This window comes from Canis aureus, chromosome 22 (genome assembly GCF_053574225.1).
Source record: "Canis aureus isolate CA01 chromosome 22, VMU_Caureus_v.1.0, whole genome shotgun sequence".
In the NCBI taxonomy this organism is placed as follows: Eukaryota; Metazoa; Chordata; class Mammalia; order Carnivora; family Canidae; genus Canis; species Canis aureus.
Genome location: NC_135632.1, coordinates 40,610,555 through 40,634,658, shown reverse-complemented (window position 1 = coordinate 40,634,658; position 24,104 = coordinate 40,610,555). Strand labels below are relative to the sequence as shown.

Sequence of the window (24,104 nt, the reverse complement as noted above, 5' to 3'; positions counted from 1 at the left end):
GCCTAGGCTGAGTAGCCGTGTCTGATTCAGAGGCTGCCATGCTCTCTTTTGGGGCATATCCTCTATCTCCTTATTTTCTAACATCCACCTGCTGCCCCATCCCCAGAACCATGAATGCTACCTGTCAGCAGCTGGATGTTTGTTTCCAGTTAGTGGGCTAGCCGGTCCCCTGAGGTACTTCCAGCTCCTCCAGTCTGTGTCCACAAAGGCAGTTTTGTGGAAAGAGGAGTGTAGAGCCTAGTGGTCAGCATGGGCTTTGGTATCTCCCAGACCTCTTCCTGCTGTATGACTCTGAGAAGATTCCTTTGCCTCTTGGAGATTCACTTTTCTTACATCTAAAATGGGACTGGATGTCCTGCCCTCACCCCCTTGGGTCTGACCATTATAATGTGTGGTAGCTTCTAATGGCCAGTGCCTGCATCTGTGGGCTTGCTCTGAGTGACCTGTGACAGGCTGGGTGCTGGGGAACTAATGCTCTCCAGGTAGTGTGACCAACCACCCAGCTTGGGGAAAAGTTTCTCAGACTTACACCCCTGGGCAAACAGAGAAGGCTGGTTATCTCCTTGCAGGAGCAGCCTCCAATGACTGATGGGAGCCAGTATATAAAAGCCCTGGTTTCTGGCTAGATTAGTGCATGTTGTATGTGTCTTTCAGAGTCCCTTACTAAGAGTGAGCCCTGATTACTCGGAGGGTAGCACATGCACAATAATATGCAGGCACAGTCCCCAAAACTTTATAGGAATTAACTCATCCAATCCTCATGGCAACCTTACAAGTGAGATACAGTATTTATCCCCATTTTAAAGTTGAGAAATTAAGGTCAAGAGAGGTTAAATTACTTGCCCAAGGTCATGGCTGCTGGAGCTGAGATAAAGCCTTGGTCTGACTTCAGAGCTCACCTCTTAATCACAGAGTTACTATTCAGTTGGTCATGAATGAGTCAGGAAATGGGGACTCTTGTAGGGATGCCTTGAAGCCTTAAGAATGGATGCATTTCCTTGCAAAGTCCCAGTCTAGCTGATGTGCACACCGCAGTTTTCTGCTTCACACAGGGCCCCTCTGTCCATCCCCCAGAGTTGCTGTGTGGGACTCTTCTCTTCCTCAGGTACCAAGCCCTTGTGGGGACAGAAGCCTCAGCAGCCAAGGCACACGCAGGTTGGGTGTGTGGTCAGACACTACTTGGCTGGCCTTGTGCCACCTCTTCCTTGTTTGCTGAACACCAGTGAAGTCAAACACCCCTGTCTGGCTGATGCTGCCTTCCTAGAAGCCACTAGTAAGTCACAGAGAGGCGAGGTTTCAGGATGTGGGTTTCCCAGCCAGGAACCCAAGGTGTCTTCTGACTAGGAACTGAGTACAAATTCAGTTTGTATACAGCTCACTCTGTGCTAGGCTTGCTCATTTGCTTTGTGTTATCCAATATAAACCTTTTCTCTATTGTGTTTGTGTATCACAAATACCATTTCCCCAACACAAAATACACAAGCACTACACACATACACATTCTTTGTACTCCCCGCAAATCTTATCCTATGCTTTGCAAATCCCATCTAATACCTTGTACTAGTTAGTGAGCTGAAATGCTAACAAACCTCTCTGAAGCTCAGTAGCTTAAAATACCAGTTATTTCTCGCTCCAGGGTCTGTGGATCAGTGGGACTCAACTGAGCTTAGCTCCACGCTGTGATTTGGGTTCAGGTCTGCCTTTTGTTTCTCATTCTGGAGCCCAGGGTGAAGGGGCAGGAGTATCCAGGACAAACTCTTCTCATAGGAAATGGAAGAAGCCCAAGAGCTCGACCAAACTGCTAAAGCACATTTAAGGCCTCTCTACCAATGTCACTGCTAGTATTCATTGGCCAAAGCAAGTCAGTGCCAGGAAGGAGAAGTACAGTTTGCTCAGATTGGAAGGGGGAGAGGAGCAAATATTTGTGGGGCAATAACGAAATCAGTTACATACACCCAAACACACACATTGCACACTTATACATGAGCCCTATGTGCCCACGTATGTCACAGCCACCCACACATGCATACCATTCACCTGAACCATACACCCACATATACTCCATATCATGCCCAAACACTGTTGTGGGCAAGGGGAGCTCAGTCCTCCTGAGACCTTTGAGGGAGTGTGTAGGACATACACCAGAGTTGTCTCACCTGAGGGCCAAAGCTGGGTTATTTACCCACTAGCTCCCAACTGTCAGTGGTTGAGACTGCTCATGAGGGCGTTGACCTCCTGGCACTGGTAGCCTGGCCCACGTGCTTGCCAGCCAAACCAGATCCTTCAGCCAGAAAGGGGCTAAGGCAGAGAGCTGCAGCACTTGTAGAAAGCCATTGGTATGTACAGGAACAGTGAGTGCCAGGGGAATAGGGGTGGGGTACTAACAGCATCTGCAACTCATTATGAATAAGTCAAGAACAATTTTTGGCAGGCCAATATGACCAAGATGGTGCTCTCAGTTAATAAACTGGTTTCTCTACGAAAGATAAATTACTAATTGTGAGTAGGTATCTCCACCCCACCCCACCCCCAATCCAGGCTGTATCATAGGAAGAAGTAGGACCAAGAGAGAGTCCACTACTTCTTGATAGATCAGTGAGAAGCTGGTTCTACTCAGGGGGACAAAATGGGTGGGAGAGTGTGTATGTGTGTTTGTTGGATAGGGCTCATGAAACAGCTTAATATCACAGGCCACCTGTAACCAGGGTTGCATTCACTCTGGTAAAAGGTAGAAAGTCCCTCTCCTCTTGACAGTGATGATGACACAGCCAAGGCATGGGCAAGAAGAACTAATGACCATCACATTCACTGTAAGCCAAATCCAACCTGAGAGGAGTTGGGTCTTTGACCCAGAGGCCAGAGTGAGAACAGGAAGTGCTGGGGGGTTAGGCACATTTCTGTTTTTTCTCTTTTAAAGGGGCCTCTTTCTTCACATGGTGCTTCCTCTTAGAGGGCGTGTGATTGGCTATGTGGTGGGTGAGATGTGGAGAATTCAGACAGACTGGGAGTTCGTGATGTTGGCTCATAAAAGTCTTTCTGTAACTTCTGCTTATGAAGGGCCTTCACATCCCCAAGAGTTGAGATCCAGGAAGCTTTACCTGCCACCATCCTGGCCCAGGTCATCATCTTTTCTTACCTGGACTAGCCCGACAGCCCCTTGATTTGTCTCCCTGCCTCCACTTATGTCCCCTCCAATCCAGTCTCCTTACAGAAGACATCCCCCAGGCAGACCCTCAGTCCAGGATTCTGGTGAGGTCTTTTATCTGGGAGACGATCTCAGGAAATACCTGAAGGAACATGGGAATTGAAATGGAAGGACAGGCAGCCAGTAAAGGGCATGCTATCAAGCAGGTCACCATGCAGGTGACTCGGGCTTAGTTCCACAAGAAAATTTCTGAGAAATAGTATAAAATACATGCTCTTAGTGCACCAAGAGGTGAGGGACTCAAGGTATTTATAGCCAAATATCCCATCAATCTTTGGTTGAGGGCTGGAGGTATGGATTCCCTGGAATTTGGAGAAAGCCCCCAGACAAAGCAATATAGCAGCTGGAAGTTGGAAGGTGAGCTATGAAGTTCAGAACTGTTCAGACACAGATAGCACACTTCTACTATCATGAATCAGATCATGTCACGCTTCCCCCCATTAAAATAAGGTAAAATAAGATAAGGCCTTCTCAATGCCCTCAATATCAAGTTCTTCAGGGACCTTCAAGGATCTGTTCCCACTTCCATCTCTTGGCACCTGGCCTTGGTCAGTTTCTTTTCTTTTTTTTTTTTTTTCAATTTTTATTTATTTGTGATAGTCACAGAGAGAGAGAGAGAATGAGGCAGAGACACAGGCAGAGGGAGAAGCAGGCTCCATGCACCGGGAGCCCGACGTGGGATTCGATCCCGGGTCTCCAGGATCGCGCCCTGGGCCAAAGGCAGGCGCCAAACCGCTGCGCCACCCAGGGATCCCCTTGGTCAGTTTCTAAACACACCCAGCTTCTTCTGGTACAGGGTCTCTTGCTTGGACTTACTTCTGACTCCTTCTCCCCAGGCTTCAGCCCTCCTGACCACCCCTCATTATTTTTCTTTCTCTTTCATGGCATCCTGTCAGTCCCTTCCTGATTCCCAGCACAGTACATAAATATTTTATTTATTCATGTATTTATCATATGCCTCGGTCTTGTTCATCACCACATCCTCAGCACCTAGACAGGAGCCAAGCTCTTAGTTTGATCCTAGAGAAGTACTCGTTGAATGAATGAATGAATGAATGAATGAGTGATGAATGAACTTCCAGTGTCTCTGTATGATTTCCTATCTAGGCGTTGCTGTGTTTTGCTTCCTCAAACACCACTTCTTCCTCTAGACTGAAAAGAATCCCAAGGCCTTCTATATTTCTTATAGGATCCAGAATAGAATCATAGAGGTAGGGCAGCCCGGGTGGCTCAGCTGTTTAGCGCCACCTCCAGCCCAGGGCCTGATCCTGGAGACCCAGGATCGAGTTCCACATCAGGCTCCCTGCATGGAGCCTGCTTGTGTCTCTGCCTCTCTCTCTCTCTCTCTCTCTCTGTGTGTGTGTGTGTGTGTGTGTGTGTCTCATGAATAAATAAATAAAATCCTAAAGAAAAAGAATCATAGAGGTAGAAAACAACATTTGTATGCTCTTGCCTTCTGGCTGTTAATTAACTTAAACTTCCAGGACAGATGACAAGGTCTAGTGCTTCCTGATGTCCTCAACATATTCTTAGCTTCATTCTACATATGGGAAAACTGAGTTTTAGAAGAGCTAAGGAACTTGCCCACAGTCACAGCCTTGTTTCATCCAGTGCAGTCTGGCCACAGAGTGCATGCTCTTGCCCTCTTTGCTGTACCTAACTGGCTCCAGAAAAAAATATTTATTAAGTTTCTTCTGGGTGGGACTGACCCATTTCCTTTCCAAGGAAATTTTTCAATTATTTGTGATCCTGTGTGCATCCCTAATTTTGAGTTCAAATCTATGGCTTCAATTCATGTATATCGCCTCTAGTTTAGCCTCCTTGGGATATCAGGTGTTCAATCAATTAGAAAGGATCTCAGAGGGGATCCTTGGGTGGCTCAGTGGTTTGGCGCCTGCCTTTGGCCCAGGGCGCAATCCTGGAGTCCTGGGATCGAGTCCCACATCAGGCTCCCGGCATGGAGCCTGCTTCTCCCTCCTCCAGTGTCTCTGCCAATCTCTCTCTCTCTCTCTCTCTCTCTCTCTCTCTCTCTGTCTATCATGAATAAATAAATAAATCTTAAAAAAAAAAAAAAGAAAGGATCTCAGATCTGCCATCAATGCCGACCTTTCAGGCTTCCTATTACAGACATGACATGTCATAATAGCCACCATTTATGAAGTGCCTACACCTATCTGGCAATGTCTGGCTGAGACCACACATATGGACTCATGTAAGTCCTATGACAGGCCCAAGTGATGGGAGCTGTATGTCCCCCATCTCCAGTTCACAGATAGTGCAGCCAACTCTGGAGATCTGAAATACCTGCCTGGGCAAGGGTGTTTAAAGGGTGATAGTGAGTACCTTTACATATATTTAAAAGCAGGGCCTCCATCAGGGTGAGGTATGAGGGGCAGAATTCTAAGATGACCCCCACAGTTCCCATCCCACTGGCATCAAACCCTGCTCTTGAGAATGGGTGAGACCTGCAAATATGATCGACTAGCATTCCAGTAATTAATTAAGTTACCAATCATTTAACTTTGAGTTGATCAAATGAAAGATTATCCTGGAAGGGTCTGACCTAATCAGGGAAGTCTTTCAAAGGAGAGGAAGCATCTGAAGAATTTCCCGCTGGCTTCAGAAAGCAAACAGCCATGGTCTGAATTGCCTGATGAAAGGGGGCGGGGGGGGGGGGGGTTCCTAGGAAGACTCTGAGATCCCTGGGATCTAGTCCTACAACCACAGGAATACTTTCTGCCAACAACCTTAAGGAGCTTAGGGGATGACCCTGAGCTACAATGAGACACCGCCCCTGGCTAAAATCTGGAATTCAGCCTGGTGAGACCCTGAGCAGAGAACCCAGCAAAAATGTGATGGATTCCTGATCCACAGAAACTATGACATAATAAATAGGTTCTTTGCAGCCACTAAGGCCCTGGTCATTTGCAGTGCTGCAATAGAAAATGAATTTATGAGCCCAATGTGCAAACATTTTAAGGAGGTGTACTGCCTTGTACTACACGACTTGGACAGTGAGTGCCTCCCTTGGTTTCTTCAGCCCCACCCTAGCCCTGTTCAGATATTTTTAACTTTTTTTAAAATTGTCTATTCATTGCCTTTGCCCCATTTCCTTCTTGATTGTTGGTCTTTTTCATAATGATCTTAAGAGCTTTTTATAGATGACAGCAATTAGTCTTTTGTTTTACTGTATTATAGTATTTCAGGTTCAGTTGTCATTAAACTTTGTTTATGGTCTTTTTGCTATGCAGAAATTTTTTAAATGTTATGTTGTTAAAATTATCAAGCTTTTCTTTCATGATTTCTAGGTTAGTATACATTTTAAAAGGTCATCCTTACTTTAGGACTATTTTTGAAAGTTTCCCATGTGTTTTCATCTGTCTTTGTTTTTTGTTTTTTGTTTTTTGTTTTTTTTTTCATCTGTCTTTGATCCATCTGGAAGTTATTTTGGAGTAAGGGATAAGATGCAAAAAAACAACGATTTTTTTTTTCAGATGGCAACCAAAATGTCTCAGCACATTTGTTGAATAATCAACCTTTTCCTCCATCTGAAATGTTGCCTTTACCATATAGCCAATTTCCATATGTATGTAGGTGTATTCCTGGGCTCTTTTCTTTTCCAGTGAAGGTTCTGTCTATTTATATGCCAGAATCACAGTTTTAATTGCTGTGCTTTATATTTTATGTTCATGACCAGTAGGGCTTGGTCTTTCTCATTGCTCTTAGAATTTTCCTGATATTCTTGCATACTATTCCCATAAGAAATTTAGAGTCAGCTTGTCACTTCTACTTCTCAAGTCCTCTTGGTTTATTGGGATCCAATTAAATTTGTGTGGACCATAGAGAAAATTTACATCCTAAAATATAAAGTCATTCTAGACAAGAATTGGATATTGTCAGTTCATCACCCACTCTGAACCTTCCCAGGTATAATCTGACACAGGCTGCTCTATGCAGAGGGCAGTGAGAGACCAAAGAAAGAAGCAGTCACTCCAGCGTGGTAGGTGGTAGGCTTAATAAACAAACAGAACTTACATTCAAGACTTGCCTTGGGTGGCAGCAAGACAATACATCTTGGTAGCCACCCAACAAATCTTAGAAGTTTATAAAGTGGCCTTAACTGGGTTCAGTCATGTATACCATGCAGGTGTTCTCCCCATCACATCACCATCTCAGAGCCATGTCCCTGGAGCAGCCTCTGGGAGCAGGGAAGACAAGCCAAACCCATATTCCAAGGACGGGGGCAAGGGTGAGAGCCCCCACCCCCACCCCAAGTGTCCTGGGTCCTGCTCTCAAGTCAATAGGCAGTCATGTCCTTACAATGACCTTTCCCAGCACATATGTCTCTCCATTTATTCGTCTTCTCAGAAACATCTTGATGTCTTCTTCACTGTCATGTGGGGTTAGTCCTGGGCAGTTCATCTTCCTGTGGCCATTGAAAATGGGATCTTTTCTTCCATTATATGTTCTGGCCTGTTGCCCCCAGTCTATGTGGAGGCTATTATTTCTGTGTATTAATGTGGTTGCTGGCCACACACTAACTCTGCGTTGCTTCTAACACTTGCTCAGTTTATCCTCTGGGTTTTCCAGGTATACCAGCGTATCATCTGTAATGAATGCCCTTGGTCTTCTCATTGCCTCTTCATTCATTCATTACATTTGCTGACGGCTCCAAGGCAATGGTAAATATTAAAGGGCTGATGGACATGAGTTGTTGCTCCAGATTTGGGACAGTTCCTGCTGTTTCACCATGAAACAGCATACTGGTTTTTGATTGAAGATCTGTTGAGGAACTATTCATTATTCCTGCTTTATTAAGAATTTCTTTGGTCAGGAATGGATGCAAAATTTTATCAAATGCCTTTCAAGTATCTGTGGAAGAGGTCACAGGATTTCCCCTCTAATGTATTGTGTTGGGGACTTTTGTGGAAGGTGTTCTAAGGGTGACTCACCCTAGCCTTCTCAGTTGGAAACTTTTCTGCTGTGGTGGATTTATCTTTTGACAGCTGTGGTTTCTGTGTTAATGTTACAATTAGGACTGTCTTTTTAGATAAGATCTAGTTCTTTTCAGTGCATCTCCTTAAAGCCCGTTAGCCACTCTATTCTCACTTCCTAAGCTGGTGTCACAACTTCTGGCTGCAGGCTTGGGGCAGATGCAGCATCCAGATGTTCCTCCTGGAAGATTGCCCTTTTTCAGGACACATGGGGAGCACTCCGAGATGAGTCTTCAGAGGAAAGTGGGAGCAGTGCCCATTTTCTTAACCCACTCCTCTCCCACTCTGACCTCCCCAAAGAAGCCTCAAGAATTCTCTAATCACTAGCTGGTTAGGGTGGGACCAGACATTGCCCTCTGTGCAGGGAGATGCTGCCACCCTGTGGCAATCTGATCCCCAGGCAGCGAGTCTGCCCAGGTGACAGCTATCCTTTCCACCCAGAAGGACCCAGGTCTGTGACTGCTCCTAGCTTGGGAGAAGGAAGGTCCCTGAATGGGCGGGATGGGCCACCAGGGAAAGCAAGTGGCCCTCTGGAACCCAGCAGACCCAGATAAGGCACTGGCTGTGGAACCTGTCTTGCCCCAGCGGCCTGATGTGATCAGTCAGAGGACTCTGGCCACCCGTCCTGCCCTGTGCTGGCTCCTCCCACACCTCCCCTCTCCCACAGCTGGACCTGCTGTCCCTTCGTGGCAGACTACTGTGTCTTGCCCCATCCAGCTGTCCTCTTTGGGGGGCCACAGAGCCAGGCCTCCCCCTGAAAACTTCCGGGGTTGGCATCTTGGGCAGGGAGATAGGGTGTGGTGGGCAGGCGTTAAGTGATCACAGTCCCTGTGTGGTCAGCCAGCCACGCACTGCAGTCACTAATTTGTTCACTCACAAAACAAAACAAAACAAAACAAAACCCTCAACTAAGTCTCTGGTTGTGCTAAACAAGTGCTGGGTGCTGGGGATCAGACTAAACCATGGCTTCATCTTTGCCATCAAGGAACGTGGAAGCTCTGGTGCCACAAAACATGTGCTGGCCACATAGCCCCACTTACTGGTCAGAGCCAGACTGCTCAGCTCTGAGTCTAGGCACTACTTCCTTGCTCTGGGATCTTCGGCACATTACCCCAGCCTCTGTGACTCAGTTTCCACATCTTTGAAGTGGGGGTGGTAGTAATGGTATTTACATCTTGGCTCCTGGGAGGGAGTAAACGAATTGTCATGTGAAAGCACTGAGTGGCACCCAGCACAAAGTAAGGGCTTTACAACCACTTAAGTAAATATGAGCAAAAAGCTCCATCTGCATAAGGATCGTGCAACATTGCTGGGTTGGTCAGAAAACCAAAACTGCAAAGGTCTGTCATTTTTTTTCTTGGTAACTCCTCATTTTTCCGAAAAGGGGAAAAAGAATCAAATCCTGAAGGCATCTGGGAATGAAACCTAATCTTGGTCTTGTTTGGCTGCTCGCCTGCTGCTGTTGAAACTGAATTTCTCTTTAGTGGAAAAAAAATAACCAGACGGTATGAGTGGCAAAATAATCAAACTGGCAACTGGGCCTGGCCAGACCCTTCCTGTTAAACATTCAAATGGGTATAGAGTTTGAGAAGCCAGGAATATTGTATGGGCCAATATTCCTTGTGGCTTTCTCTGGAAATAAGGAGGCTGCTGCAAATTGAAATCTGTGCAGAATGGCCCAGAGTTGGGGTCGGGAAGAGTTTGGCAGGAAGAAGGAGGGCTTAGCTGGCTGTGTGTGAGGCATAATGTGAAATCCAGAGCAGTTACCATGTTTCTGCTTGCCAGAACTGCCCTGGCATTTACCCGGCCAAGGAGAACCCAGCAGGTGGGTGCCTGTCACACAGAGATGTCCGAACTCCAGAAACTAGGCATACCCACAAGAAGAGAGTGGGAAAAAAAAATAAAAGAGAGAGAGAGAGAGAGGTGACTGTGTTGTAAGACTTTATTTCAGACTCTGCTTCTCTGGCCTGTAGCACTGGGTGAGGCTGGGGCTTCCTGGTGTGTGTGTGTGGGTGAGGGAACCTCCAAGATTCCTGGAGGTCTTTGGGCCTGTCGCTCCCAGGGCAGGCACAACAGAAGGCTCTTCCGACACAACCACCCCCTGTGTTACATGTGTCATTATTACCCTATGCAGGCCTCAGGGCAAGCCCATAGGAGTACCACTGTTCCATTTTGTTGATGTGAAAACTGAGGGGTGTTGAGGTTAAATAACTTCCTCAGGTCATATAGCTAGGACATAGTGGAGGGGGGCACATGATACAGGCTTCAAGTGGGTTTGAAACCAGTTGGAAGACTGGGAGGTGTCTGGTGGCAAGCTGCAGGGCTCTATCCTCAGCCCTGCCCTGGTCAACACTTGTATTAATAGCCTGAGTGAGAACCTTGCAGCCAAAGTAGACTCTCACACAGAGTCCTGATGTGATTCACCTTCTACCATTCCTGAGTTCAGGGATCAGTGCATTGCCATCTTCCACTGGTCACTCCTGGTCCAGGGATAAGCCTGTGACCTGATTTGGTTGAGTCAGGTGAAAGGGAAGGTTGTTGGAGGAGAGGTTCCTTTCCCTTCTGTCTCTGTCTCTGTTTCTCTCCTCCGTGTCCTCTCCCTCCCCCAGCCCCCTGCCATGAACAAGGGAAACAGGTACCCACAGTTGCCACCTGCAGGCTTCCAGAAGTAAGACTGGGATGTTAACATGGAGTCCTTACCATGACAAGGAGCTGCTAAATCTCCAGCCTGCCCCATCTTGGGACTTGCTGCCACAAATGATTTTGATTTTCCTTATGGTTGAAGCCACTTTGAATCAGGTTTTTCTGTTACTTGTGGCTGTTGTTACCCAAAGCCTAAGCAGCCTAAGCAGTGATGGTCCATGTCCAGGGTCTTGTTCATGGGCTTACTTCATGAACAGGGAGGTAGCTGTTTGCCACCCTGGCCAAGCTGGGCCAGTGCATTGTCTCTGGGCTAAACCTGCCCTTTTTTAGTAGTACCTGTGGGTGTCTGGGCCACCATCCCTGGAAATACGACCTTACGTGGCCTCAACAGAGTTGCCCTCAGCCTGTTTGGGGTGGTGGTCTAGGCCCGACATGTGACTTCTCTGTGTTGAAATGTTACAGAACAGAACACGTTTTGAGACAGCAGTTGGGACTGTTGAACACTCCCATTCCTGGATGTCTAGTTTTGTGAGGTTGACTGAACCATAGTTATTTTCTTGTTTGTGTTGGAGGAGATCAGTTTTGTATTTCTTCAGAACATATGTGAATTTTCCTACAAAGGAATATGGAAATGGAGCTTGACCTCTTACTGGTCAGCACTGAGCTGGGCTGAGTAGACTGGGGGTGGCTTTGATGAGTGCTATATCCTGGAGGTGACAGATTTTCCCCCACACCCCCATTTGTAGAGAGGGGTGGCTGCCAGTGGGCAGAGGGAGGCAGGATGGTGGTGTTGGCTCTGGTTGGCTGAGCAGTGACCACAGAAGAGAGACATGGACCATCCAAACACCACCATGCCTGTTGCTGCCTCAGATGTCATGGAGGATGACAGAGCCCAACTCTGTTGAGGCCACGTAAGGTCGTCTTCTTGTTCTTCCCCTTCCTCCTCCATAATTTTGAAAGCGATTCTCTAGCCTTAATTAGCAAGAGTGAGACCAAAGTAATTAAGCTCAAGAAGAGTAATGATGGAGACCTCATTTGACTTCTGTAACTAGCTCACCCTTCCTGATCTTCAGGGAGGCACAGCAAGATAACACAGAGAGCTGGGCCTCAAGCCAGGCAGGCATTGGTTCAAATCCCAGCTATATTAATTTTGCATTTATGACATTAGGTATGTCTGGGGCCAGTGTCCCCATGCGTAAAATGTGATAATAGCATCTCCCTTGCAAAGGTTCAGTGAGGAGTGAATGAGCTAGAGGTGGACAGCAGTGATCATGATGGTGGTCATGTGAGTGATGTTTGGTTTTGACACCAATTCTCCACCACCAACTGAGTGTCCCACAATTCAATTTAATTCTGCCACTGTCTACCTGGAGTCAGTGTCAGATCCCACAGTTAAGGGGCTCAGTCCTACAAGACTGTCTTACTCCAGGTACCAGTCAAAAGTCCTGTGCTACTTACACTTCTGACCAACTGGCTATAAGTGAAAGGTTCTCATGACTTCTCCTCAGGTTGGATCATTTGCTAGAACAGCTGACAGAGCTTAGGAAAATAGTTGCATGCATAGGTTTGTTATGAAGGATACAAAGGAACGTCCTGGTGAACAGGTATATCAGGTAAGGTCCAGAAGGGTCCCAAGCACAGAAGGTTATCTGCCTCTGGAGCTGGGATGCACCACCCTCCTGACACATGGATGTGTTGACCAGCCCAGAAGTGCTCCAAATCTCATTGTTCTTGTTTTTATAATCCAATCTCCAGCTCTCCTACCCTTCCTGGAGGGAAGTTCCTATCCTCTCTCCACTTCCCTTTCTGGTGACCAGCCCCCATTCTGAAGTTATCTGGGGCTCCCCTGAGTCATCTCATCAGCATAAACACAGATGTGGTCAAAGAGGCTCATTATGAATCACTGGAAAATGCAAAGGTTTTAGGAGCTCTGCACCAAGATCGGGGACAGAGACCAAATATATCTCTGATTATACCACATCATCATCATCTCTGAGGGAGAGACACTGTCATTGCTTTATCAGATTAATAAGACCGCTGCATTTGCCGCAAGCCTGTGGCTGCTCTGCATCATCACCACCGTGGGGGAGGGAAGTGCCCCAGCTCCGGCCAGAGCTAAACTGTGTGCTGGAGCAGAATCACAGAAGGTTCCTGAGGACTTAGGAAACAGACCTTTTCTTTCTGTGGGGTTCATCACCAGCTTGGTGCCATTTGGCTTCCTGCTTCCCCCTCCCTGACTCTCACTCTCCTCCACCCTGCCTGTATCCACTCTGTCCCCATGGTCTGGACAGTTGGCCCAACCAGAGTATGTTACCTGGAGCTGATTCCTAGATTCACAGGCTGGCACCTACCTCTCCAGTGGTGTTCCCAGGCTTCCTACATCAAACTATTTGCAGGCCATTCTGCAAAGGTGGGACCTGGGTCTCCATTCTGGGTCTTCCACACACAAGGCTCTTTCAGACACTGACCTTTGCACTGAGAGTTAGCACCTGTGTGACTCATCATCCCCACTGGTAGAGTGCAGGGGTCCCTGAGCCCTCCCTCCCCTGTGACCCTGACACCACCTGGGGATTTAAGATGACTCAAACCCTGGGCCCCACCACCCAGGTGGATCTGGAAACCTTCCTAGGATTTGGGCAAATCCCAGGCAGCAGACTCCTATTTCACATGCCTTGATTTGTCCCTCACCAAACCTGAACTCAAAGCTCAGCCTATTCCCCCGAAGCCAGCAAGTATTTCACAAGGGTGGCAACTTCACTGGAGCATAGAGGGGGTCATGGAGGCCACACCCACACCCTCAGGCTCCTACTGCTCCCTGCTTCACTCTCTCCTCCTCTCCCCTCTCTCCTCCCCCTCCCACAGCAACAAATGGATTTTTCCTCTTGTCCCAAGCAAAGCGAGTCCTCCCACACCCAGACCTCTGGAGATCTCAGCTTCTGTCATTAGCACTCATCAAGGTACTGTATCAAACCAAATTTCCTTCCTGTGAGAAGGGCACACCTCCTCCCTGTAAGTGCACCCACCCTATAAGTGATGGGCACTCCCAGCTGCCCCCAACCTCACCCCCTCTCTCATCCACCTCCTAGCACATCCCAACCTTTCCCCCCCACATCCCCCTTGGACCTATCCCTTTCTGTCTTTTCCCTACAGCAAGACCCTCCCTCTCCCCAAGAGGACTCTCCCACTTCTGTTTGTAGGCCTCTCCGTGCTGGACGTCTTTGCTTTTGATGCACATGGCAGATGACCTCCTCGTGTAGGTCAGGCCTGGGGTGGGTCCGTGTTTCTATCTTAATTCCTGACTTGCAGGCTACAACTCCTTCCTTCTGAAGAAAGCTCCTGGAAGCAGGTGAGTGGGATATATTATGATGATTCTGTGACACTCTAGTATGTCACGTATGTCATCCATATGTGTGTTTGTAGGGGGTGGGAGGCAGAGCTCCTCAGAATTGACCCCACATCATGCTTGAGAATTCTCACTTGAGGCATCCAGTGTAAAATGAGCCTGTAGGGGGAAGGCCCTCCTCCCTCTCTGACTTTGATTCAGGCTGAGCTGCAGGGCGGAAGAGCTGTCCACTCAGGAGCTGTCTAGATGGTCATTAAAGCATTTTTACTTCCAAAGAAGGGAGAAGTCTCTGCTGTAGCATTTGCTGCTTAAAGAAAAAGTGGAGTCCTATGTGGATTTCCCCCGGTTGACAGATGGTCAGCACGGGGAGGCCCAGTGGCCTCAGGCCAGAGTTTGGGGCAGCTCCATAGAGGAAGTAGTGGGTACTGGTGGAAATCCATGCTGGCCTGAGGCATGTGAGCCAACAGCTCTGGGGTGCAGAGCAAGCTGGCTGGGGAGCAGGGCAGAAGCTCCGTCACTGGCCAGACGCCAGCAGCCGGCCAACCAGCACGCACAGCCACTGAGGATTGCCCCCAGTGTGGGGCCCCAGGGGCCAGGCCGCCTAGAGCTGGGCCTGGGGGAGGCAGGCCCCGTGCCGCACCCGTCACAGGCTGGGTGTCCTCCTAGGTGCACGACCGCCTAGATCGCTACTGCTGTGGTTTCGAGCCTGAGCCATCAGACACCTGCGTGGAAGAGAGGCTCCGAGAGAAATGCCGGAACCCGGGTGAGCTGCGGCTGGTCCACATCCTGGTAGGTTCCCCCTGTCACCCAGACTCGGGTCTTCCTGTCTCCTTTGGAAGATGCTGCTTCTGGGTGGCAGAGATCACATGACACTGGGGGTTCCCAACTCTGTTCTTATTAGCAGTGGGAGCCTCTGTCTGAATAATGTTTCTAGGAAGCCCCAAGTGGGGCTTTGCAAATGTGATTGAGGCGGGACAACTCCACTGTCCCCTTGAGAGACTACAGGGAACCCCTAGGGCTCCTGGAAGCAGGTGTGTGAGCTGTGGGTCTTGGCATCAGCCCCCACCCTGCCAGCAGGTGTGGGAACTGGGGCCTGGGACGGGGAAGGGAGTTTCCAAGGCCCCAGGGCTGGTCAGTGGCAGTGACAGGGCCCTATCCTGGGACCTGATGGCTTACAGGCTGGTGCAGATCTGAGGGACGCTCTGCTGCCTCCCGTTAAAAGAATAGCCCGAGTGGGCTCTGAATATATTCAGGAATGTTCTATGAACTGCTGCAGGTACTGTAGACTTGTGCATCCCACAACGTGAAGACAAGCGGGGTGGGAAGCGATGTGCCGAGGCCATCAGAGACAGGGACTGGCAGGCAGAGCAGCCGTGTCTCCTGCCCAAGGAGGGCTACTCTGTCCTCTCCTCCTGGTGAGTCCAGTGTCCCCGATGCCTTGCCCTGGCCCATCACTTGTGGAGCGGGTAGCTGTCATCATGGTGCCCCGGGCTGAGCTTCAGGCAGGCGACACCAGCCCAGAGGCCTGGGCTGCCTCGTGAAGCGGCTCCTGTCCTCAGAGCCCGCTCTCCTCTTCCCTGGTAAAGGCAGTTCCCCTGCGGGGAGAGGATGCACTTACGGCTATCATCTACCCCGGGGGCAGCCACGTCACAGACCCCTTGGGACAGCAGTTCCCTGAGGAAGGAGTCATTGGGCTTCAAGAGATAGATGATCCCCGAAGTGTACAGAGGGGCAAGGGGCGAGGGGGCGAAGAGACAGAGAGAGGGAAAGCTAGGGTCCTGGAGGCAGAAGTTCCCAGGTTAAGCCTCCCAAGTGATGGAGAGACTTATGGGAAGATGTCATGGAATCATGTACAGGAATGGGGTGCACGGGGTGGGCGTAGGGAGCAGAAGACATGGCCTCTCATTCCCAGCCACACCGTATTTTTAGAAAGGCTAAGGTATTCTCTTTTGCTGGTTCTAGTGTTGAAAGGGTTTAGGAGTCACAAAACTCTCCCGTGGGGATAGAGTGTGCCTGAGGCTAGAAGGCATCGTGCATTCTTGGTGACACTGGGCAATGTGTGGGTGCACAGGCGCCAGCGGCACAGAACGGTGAGCGTGCAAGTGAGCGTGCGTGTACGTCCTGAGGCCATGACCGGCTGGGTAGGTTCCCTCTGCGCCTGCCGGTTCTCCCCTGTGCTCATCACCCCGTCAGCCCCCAGAACAGGAATGAGCCCTCTGCTCTGCGGTTTCATAGGACATGGCTTGGCAGTACTGGTCCAGGTCGGAACCAACCAGCTACTTAATAGCTGTGTGACTGTGTGCAAATTACTTGAGTTCTTTATGCCCCTGATTCTGTAAAAGGAAGCTGATCCTAATGGCTCCCTTCCGAGGTTGCTGGAAGGATTCACTGAGATGGTGCCTGGAAGCACTGAGCACAGCACTGCCATAAAGATTACGGCTCACATGGGGAACATCTGGGCAGGTAGCGGGGTGGATTGTGGGACTGTCAGCTCTGGGCCTCCCAAGCCACTAACCCACCTCTGTCCCTGTCCATCTTCTTCCCTGAGGTCCGGAGCAGTGATCCATCCCACCTGGTCTACATCGATAATGCCGGCAACCTTCAGCATCCTGAGGACAAGCTGAACTTCCGGCTGCTGGAGGGCCTCAATGGGTGAGGGTCAGTGGGGTTGGATGAGGGTTCGGAGACTGAGGCCTGATGGCTCTGCCATAGACCATGGAGCCTTTAATCATGGCTTCTGAGCAGTCCACAGTCTCTTAGACAAAAGCTGCTGGATCTGAGCCTCAGAAGGGGGTGGGGAGCCCTGGGAAATTTCGCTGAGGGGACACAGCCAGCAGGCGCCCGCAGTATCCAGAGGGCCTCCTGGCACTGCAGAGCGCAGGCAGCCGGCTGGGGTCTGGGAAAGCTAGCCCTTCCCCTGGCCCTGAGGAGGAGCCGGCCTGGGGAGCCTACCTTCCCTGCTCACTCATGGCAGGCAGCTCAGCCTTCTTAGGGCTCCTCCTAAGCAGAGTTGAGTCCTCCAGCTTCTCTGTGGGCCGGGACCCAGCCAAAAGCTCTAGTCCCTGCCTGCTTTCCCAGCAGAGTAGGTGGAAGGGCGCGCCCCGAGCACTCTGCAGGACGACTTTGCCAGGGTTTGCCAGCTGTGCAATTTCTGGCCATCTGGCTTCACCTGTCCTGGAAATTTTCTGAGATCACTTTTGCTTTTCCTTTCTGTTATGGGGCTCGGGGGCCCTTCCTCCAGGTTTCCTGAGTCTGTCGTGCAGGTTCTTGCATCAGGGTGTCTACACAACATGCTGCTCAAGTCCCTGCGGATGGACCCCGTGTTCTGGGAAAGTCAAGGCGGGAGGCAGGGACTGAAGCAGGCTCTGCAGACTCTGGAGCGGCGAGGACAGGTGCTGCTGGAGCACATTCGGAAGCACAACCTGACACTGTTCAAGGATGAGGCCTCGTGAACTCCTCCACTGCCCAGGCAAGGCTCTCGCCCTGCTGGCGGGGTGCCTCCCAACACAACCTGACTGGATGAGCATTCATCCTGGTGGCCACATTCTCTGGGTTCCTCCAACCTGAAGACAAGCGGGGAAAGCCAGAAGAAACCAGAGGATACCATGGATGTCCCAGGTGTCCCACCTGCGTGGGATGGCGAAGGTGGTTGTGGGTATTGGGTTTTCAACCTTACCACCATCTTTTCTGCCTTTTCAGCTCTGGCTATTCATTCCCTTGCACCAATAAATATATTCAAGAATGTTCTATGAACTGCTCCAGATACTGTGAACTTGTGCATCCCACATGCATATGTAGAGTAGATGTGTTGTGTGTGCATATGTAGGAGTATATGTATAAAGTTTCCCTCTGAAGATACCAAGCCAGAATCTTGTCAGGAGGCAAGGCCCCAAGCTTCCAGCATGACGTGAACAGGTCTGCTCCGCACAGAACGGTGGATGCATAAACAGTGTGTGGCCCCGCCCAGCCTGTCCAGTGCGTGTCAACCAGCCATGGCACAGGAGGACAGGCCATGCACTCTGCTCAGCCCACTCAGCACCGTCTCCAGCGCTGCCCTCGGCACTGGCCTCTTCCTCCCTCTGGGGCTGTAGGGGGTGGAGGGAGGCTCAAACCCAGCTCTTCCCAAGTCCTCAGGACTCCAGGATTGAGCCCACTCTCCTGGGCTGCCTCTCAGCCCAGAGCGGCTCCGGCTCGGGGGCACAGGCCTCTCACTGCACTACTCCTCAGCAGGTATCCCTGTGCTCCCTACCTTCTGCCTCAGAAGGTCTTTCTAAATATATGTACCCTGGAGATTTTTTTCTCTTTGATTTTCAGAGGACTGGACTTGAACGAAGGAGCCAGAAGATCTGGCCTTGGCCACTTTATGGTTAGCAAATGACAAATGTTTATTGAGCACCCACCATAATAACAAGTAACATTTACTGAGTGACGACTGTGTGCCAGGCACTGTGACAGTGGTTTACATGGATCACAGCATTTCCCCTCACCACAACCTGATGGGTAGGTGGGATTGTTAGCATCTCCACTGTAGAGATGAGGCACAGAGGGGTTAAGTTGTTCAAAGGTACCCAGCTCGTAGGTGGAAGGGCCCAAATTCAAACCCAGGCAACAGTTGTGCTAGCATATTTTGAGCCCAGGCCCATGACGAAAAGGTGCACCCACTGCCCTCCCCAGTCATCACTCCAATAGCTTTTCCTCCCCTAGACCCTATGGATTCAGAGCTGATGACCAGGCAGGGCCAATTCCCTGGAACAGAGCAGCACACTTGGGCCCTGGCAAGCAGTCACAGGCACCTGGCTCTCTGCCCATTGCTCCTGGCCTGTTAAGTCTGCTCAGTCTCTCAACTGTGTCTTTCCTGTGAACTCGAAACTTTCTCCACTTTCTATCCTTTTCAAAGAACACCCTCAGCCACATTCTGTCCTGCTTGCCCTCTCCTCCCCCAGCCATTGCCCCTGGAATGAGAAGGATGTGCCGAGTGAAGCTGACAGCTGGGGGAGATGGATTAGGACCCTCCCATCAACCTTAAGAAGCTTCGAAGGCAAGAGCCATGAGGGGTCTGCAGTGCAGGGGTCTGCTCACCTGCGTGCCACAGGGTCTGGTAAGGCCATCAAAATCACCAGCCACCATGCTGCCTGACTGACCTCACCCCAGGCCCGACCCTGTTTCTTTGTACTTCATCCCAAAAGAGCTGTTCCAAGGAAAATGATGGTGTTTCCAAAGGGGAGCGGCTAATGTTAGGAACGGAGGTTCACAGTTCTCTAGATGCAATCCCAGCAAGCTCCAAGCTCTGAAAATCAAAAGCCTCAGCAGGATCTGAGGTTACACCCAATAACTGAACACACTGATATTCCTGCAGTGAGATGTATGAATATTCACACTGAGTGGGACATGGGTTTTGGTACTGAATATCAGTGTGTTCAGTTATTGGGTGTAACCTCAGATCCTGCTGAGAGTGTTGCACAATTCATGGTATAACTACCATATTACATTTCTATATCTGAAAAATTCAGAATTCAGAATGACCTCTGGCCTCCAGGGTTTGGTTATGGGAGTCTAAGCCTGTGAGAACTAATTTATTACAAACCAGGCATGGTGCTAAGGGCTTTATACAAGTGATTTCATGAATGCCTTAAGACAGTCCCAGCTACGTGATCCTCTGCAGATAAAGCAGCTCAGCTGGTGAAGGGGTGTGTTGCCCGAGCCCACACAGGTGGAGGCGCCAGAGTCTGCCCCTGAACCTGGGGAGCACCACTGGCATGAAGTGAATACAGACAAAGGCCCAAACTGTGCCAAGAGCTTTACTGTGTTCCTCATTGCAGACCTTCGAAATAACTCCAGGAGGTGGCATTACTGCTCCCATTTGACAAAACAGGAAACTGAGGCTCAGGGAGGTTGACCCAAGGTCACTGGTCACAACCGATGAGGCTGGGATTTGGACCCAGGCCCATTTAATTCCAGAGCCCCTGCCCCCACCACTGTAACATCCTTCCTTTCTTCCCTTCATTCATTCACTCGTTCGGTAAATTTTACTGAGCAGATTTTCCACACAGAATAGAGAATCTGGAAGGAATCAGTGTGTGTGGCGCACTGTGTGGCCACATGTATCAGGCATTTGGAGATAGGTCGTTTTACCTATACCGTCTGGCCACCAGAGCGTGTGTCCGGGCATCCTGTTGGTGAGCAAGGTCCCTGTAACCAGGGATATGGGAAATGAGAGGGCAGCACGGGGGCAGGAGGGAGTCAGAGAACTCTACCTCAGTGTGTGGGGGTCGGCACAAGGAGATGTGGGAGGCAGAACCTCTGCAGACACTGAGAGACGGTTTCCCCTTGGCCAGGGCCTTCAGATAAGTGAACCCCTGAGATGCACCCTGCACTCCCCATTCGTGGCCCCCTGAAGTCAAGAGCTGCCTCTCCATGGACACTGGCCTTTCTTCCCTTCACACCTGCCCCTCCACTGCCCCAGGCCCCTGCAGTGGGGAGGAGGCTCAGGGGGCAGGAGGAGGACAGGCTTCTTACATGGCTCCAAGGGTGTCTTCCTCTTCCGCCCCTCATGCCCTCCTCTTGGCTTCCCTGGCCCTCCCTGCCTCCCCGGGCCTCTCCTGGTTCCCTCGGGTTCTGCTTAGCACTGCTTAGGGGATGCCTATTTGGGGAGTGGGGTCTGGAAGGGCATTTGGGTATAGGGGCCTTTGGCTCAAGAGGTGGGATGACCTCCTCAACCCCTGGTGTTGTCCAACCGAAGAGAGAAGAGTCACTAAGCCTCCAAGGAAGTGGACCAGAGCGGGAGGCATCTCTAAGTAGAAGGCCGGGTTCCACACAGCTCACCCAACAGCAGGGCTGAGCTCACGTTCTGCAGGAAAATAGCATGGGGGGGGGGCGAAGGGGGGGTCGCAAGTCGGTGCTGGCAGTGGGCTGGGGCATGCTGGACGGCAGGTCCACCTCAGGGGGGCGGAGGCAGCACCCAGCAAGGAGACACACACGGAGGTGCAGGGCTTTGATTGCAGGGGTGCGGGGGGAGGGGGCAGCCTCCAAGATGAACCAGTGGGGAAGGCGGCACATGAGAGGGGTGCCCTGAGGAACGCTCCCTTCATTGGTGTCTACAGCTCCACTGCAGGACTTAGCTCATATGTGATTTCTGGGGAGCGTCCACCCTACCCTGGAGGGCAGCAGAGGCAGGGTGCCTTCTGGAGGGCTCTTAGTGCAGGTGGCGGAGGGAAGTACAGGTCCAAGGCACCTCACGCACAGTAGAGCCACAGGAGACAAGATAAGTGAAGTAAGTCACTTAAAGCTGATGGGGGTGAGAATGTGGATTTTTTCTTTTTTAATTGATGAGAGACAGAGAGAGGCAGAGACATAGGCAGAGGGAGAAGCAGGCTCCCTGTGAGACTCGATCCCAGGATCCAGGGATCACGACCTAAGCCAAAGGCAGACACTCAACCACTAAGCCACCCAGGAGCCCTGAGAATATGAATTTTTATTAAGTTTCTTGTGTGTGTGTCTCCCCAGCATCATTTACCAGAGGATCATTTGCACCCAGACCCCGCAAAACATCAAGGAATGAAGGGCCGTCCCTCCATGTGTCCGGGTGAGGGACACTGAGCATGACCGGGGAGGCTACTGCATGAAGGCAGGTCCAGCGGCAACTGCTCCTTGCACATCTGAGTGCCTTGTGCCTTGTTCTAGTGACTGCAGCCTTCATTTAAAACACACGCACTCACACACAGGGTGGGAGGACCCCCAGGCACCCCGATAACTTCCCTGCCCGGAAGGACTGGATGCATTGCGTCTCTGCCCTGCACCCTTGGCAGCTCTGTTGCCACACGAAGTCACATCTAGTCCTGGTGGGTGACACGACGGATGTGGGATGGGGACAGGATCTTCCCACCTCTGCCCACCCTCCCTAGGGAGGCTCCCTTGCACTGCCCAGGCGGCAAGCCTCAAATGTCCTTATACAGCCCCCCGGGGAGATCCCACCACCGGGGGACACTCGTGGGACGGCTGGAAGGGGTGAGGCGGAGGACGTCTTCTTGCACCAGCTCTGGGATGGCTGAGGTGGCTGTGATGGTGACAGCAGCCGTGTCAGAGACGGTGGCATCCTGAGCCTTGGACGCCAGCTCAGCTTCTGGCTCCTGAAGCCTCCAAGGCTGGGCAGTTCTCAGAACTGCTCCTCAAGGCCCAGCCCGGAGCCCACACCTCTCATTCTCCCAAGGGTTTTTTGCCTTTCCGTTTTGGCATAATTATGAATTCACAGTAGCTGCAAAGACAGTACTGGGAGGTCCTGTGTAGCCTTCATCCAGTTTCCCCCAGTGGTGACATCACCCGTGATTACAGTACCAAAACCATGACCTTGACCTCGGTGTACTGTGCATGTGTGGTTCTGCATCATTTTAGCACACGTAGATTCAATAACCACCACGATGACCAAGATACAGAACTGTCCCAGCGCCTCGAAGACCTCCCTCTGCTACCCCTATGCAGCCACGCCCACCCCTTCCCTCGCTCCCACCCTCATCCCTGGCAGCCACATATCTGGTCTCCCTCTATAATTTTTGTCATTTGGAGAACGGTATCTAAAGGGAATCACACAGCATGTAAACTTTTGAGATTGGCTTTCTTCACTCATCGCAACACCCCTGAGATCCAGCCAAAGTGTTGCTTTAATCAACAGTCTGTGCCTTTTTGATTACTATCCCTTTTTATTCTTTAGTATCGCATGGTACACAGGGACCACAGTTTGTTTACAAGTTACCCCCTGAAGGACATCTGGGTCATTTCCGGTTTTTGACTAATACGATGAAAGCTGCTCTGAACGTTCATGTACATTTTTGTGTGAAAAGACAATTTCATGGTAATATGTTTAATTTCTTAAGAAACTTGCCAAACTGTTCCCAGGCTACCATCTTACATTCTTACCAGCAATGCATATGACAGATCCAGTTTCCCTGCATCTTTTCAGGCATTTGGTATCGTTCCTACTTCTTATTGTAGCTGAGGCCCGCGTGAGGCATTCCTCCAACTGGGCCTCTGCATTGCCACTTGGAAAATGGGAGAATGGGGGGAGGGGGGATTATTAACCTCGTGGTTATACAACAAATCTTCCTCACCTCACATTTTCTATTAGTTGGGAAAAAAAGGTGGTGTTGCCAAATATTCCATGGTATTGCCAAATATTTGTTATATCAAATTCAAGATTGAGTGTTTTGTATTTTGTTTGCTAGACTTTAGCAGACCCTAGAAAAAGGCTGACCCCACAGGGATGGCTGAGGGTCACCTCTGAGGTGTTTGCTTTGGGCTGGGGTGTCCACATGTGGTCCATTTCCAGGCCGCACACCAGCCTGCTGCCACCCTCCTCCGGCCAGTGAGGTGCCCTCGGAGCTGACTCATGGGGTGCAGAGGGAGCCACTGGTTACTGTGATGGACTTCTGTCGGAGGAGCTGCCTGGGTACCCCAGCTCCCAGTTCCCAGGCTCCCCTGCCCTTATCTTCCCCCTGATTCTTCGGTTGGCTGTGTTAGGACACAGATTGAAAACAAACAGTATCAACAAAATGTTAACACTCTTAATGTTAAATGAGCTCTTAGAACTCCTACATAATAACAAAGAAACAATTCCTGCCTGCTAAATTTCCAAAGTTTAAAAAACTGCAAATACGGGGGCGATGGAAATAATCTACATCTTGCAAGGGTGTGGGGCACAAAGAAGTAGGTATGAGTGACACTCAAGGAACTCTACACTGAAGACCTATGCGCTTCACCATAAATTAACTAAACATCAATAAAAGAAACATGATAGCAACAAAAAGCAGCAGCAAGAGAAGAACTACTCGCGCTGTCAGAGCTCCCTCAGGGCTGGGCTGCCGGGCATGGATCCAGGCTCCTGCCACTTAGCAAATGCTGTGTGTGGCCCGAGGACAGAGTATCAGTT

General features: G+C 50.3%; 1 protein-coding gene across 5 annotated transcripts in view; it reads left to right on the top strand.

Annotated features, from left to right (window-relative positions):
• Positions 1 to 17,938, top strand: part of GASK1A (golgi associated kinase 1A) — an 82,183-nt gene extending 64,245 nt beyond the window's left edge. For 4 of the 5 annotated variants that reach the window (XM_077865566.1, XM_077865567.1, XM_077865565.1 and 1 more), the window contains 3 exons: positions 14,852 to 14,974; positions 16,734 to 16,837; positions 17,427 to 17,938. In XM_077865566.1, the coding sequence (XP_077721692.1) occupies positions 14,852 to 14,974; positions 16,734 to 16,837; positions 17,427 to 17,637 (438 nt within the window). In that variant the 3' untranslated portion in view covers positions 17,638 to 17,938. Of the gene's footprint in view, positions 1 to 1,105; positions 1,274 to 13,704; positions 13,800 to 14,851; positions 14,975 to 16,733; positions 16,838 to 17,426 lie in introns of those variants that run through there. The other variant, XR_013361447.1, reaches the window with a different exon arrangement.
• The last annotated feature ends 6,166 nt before the right edge of the window (positions 17,939 to 24,104 follow it).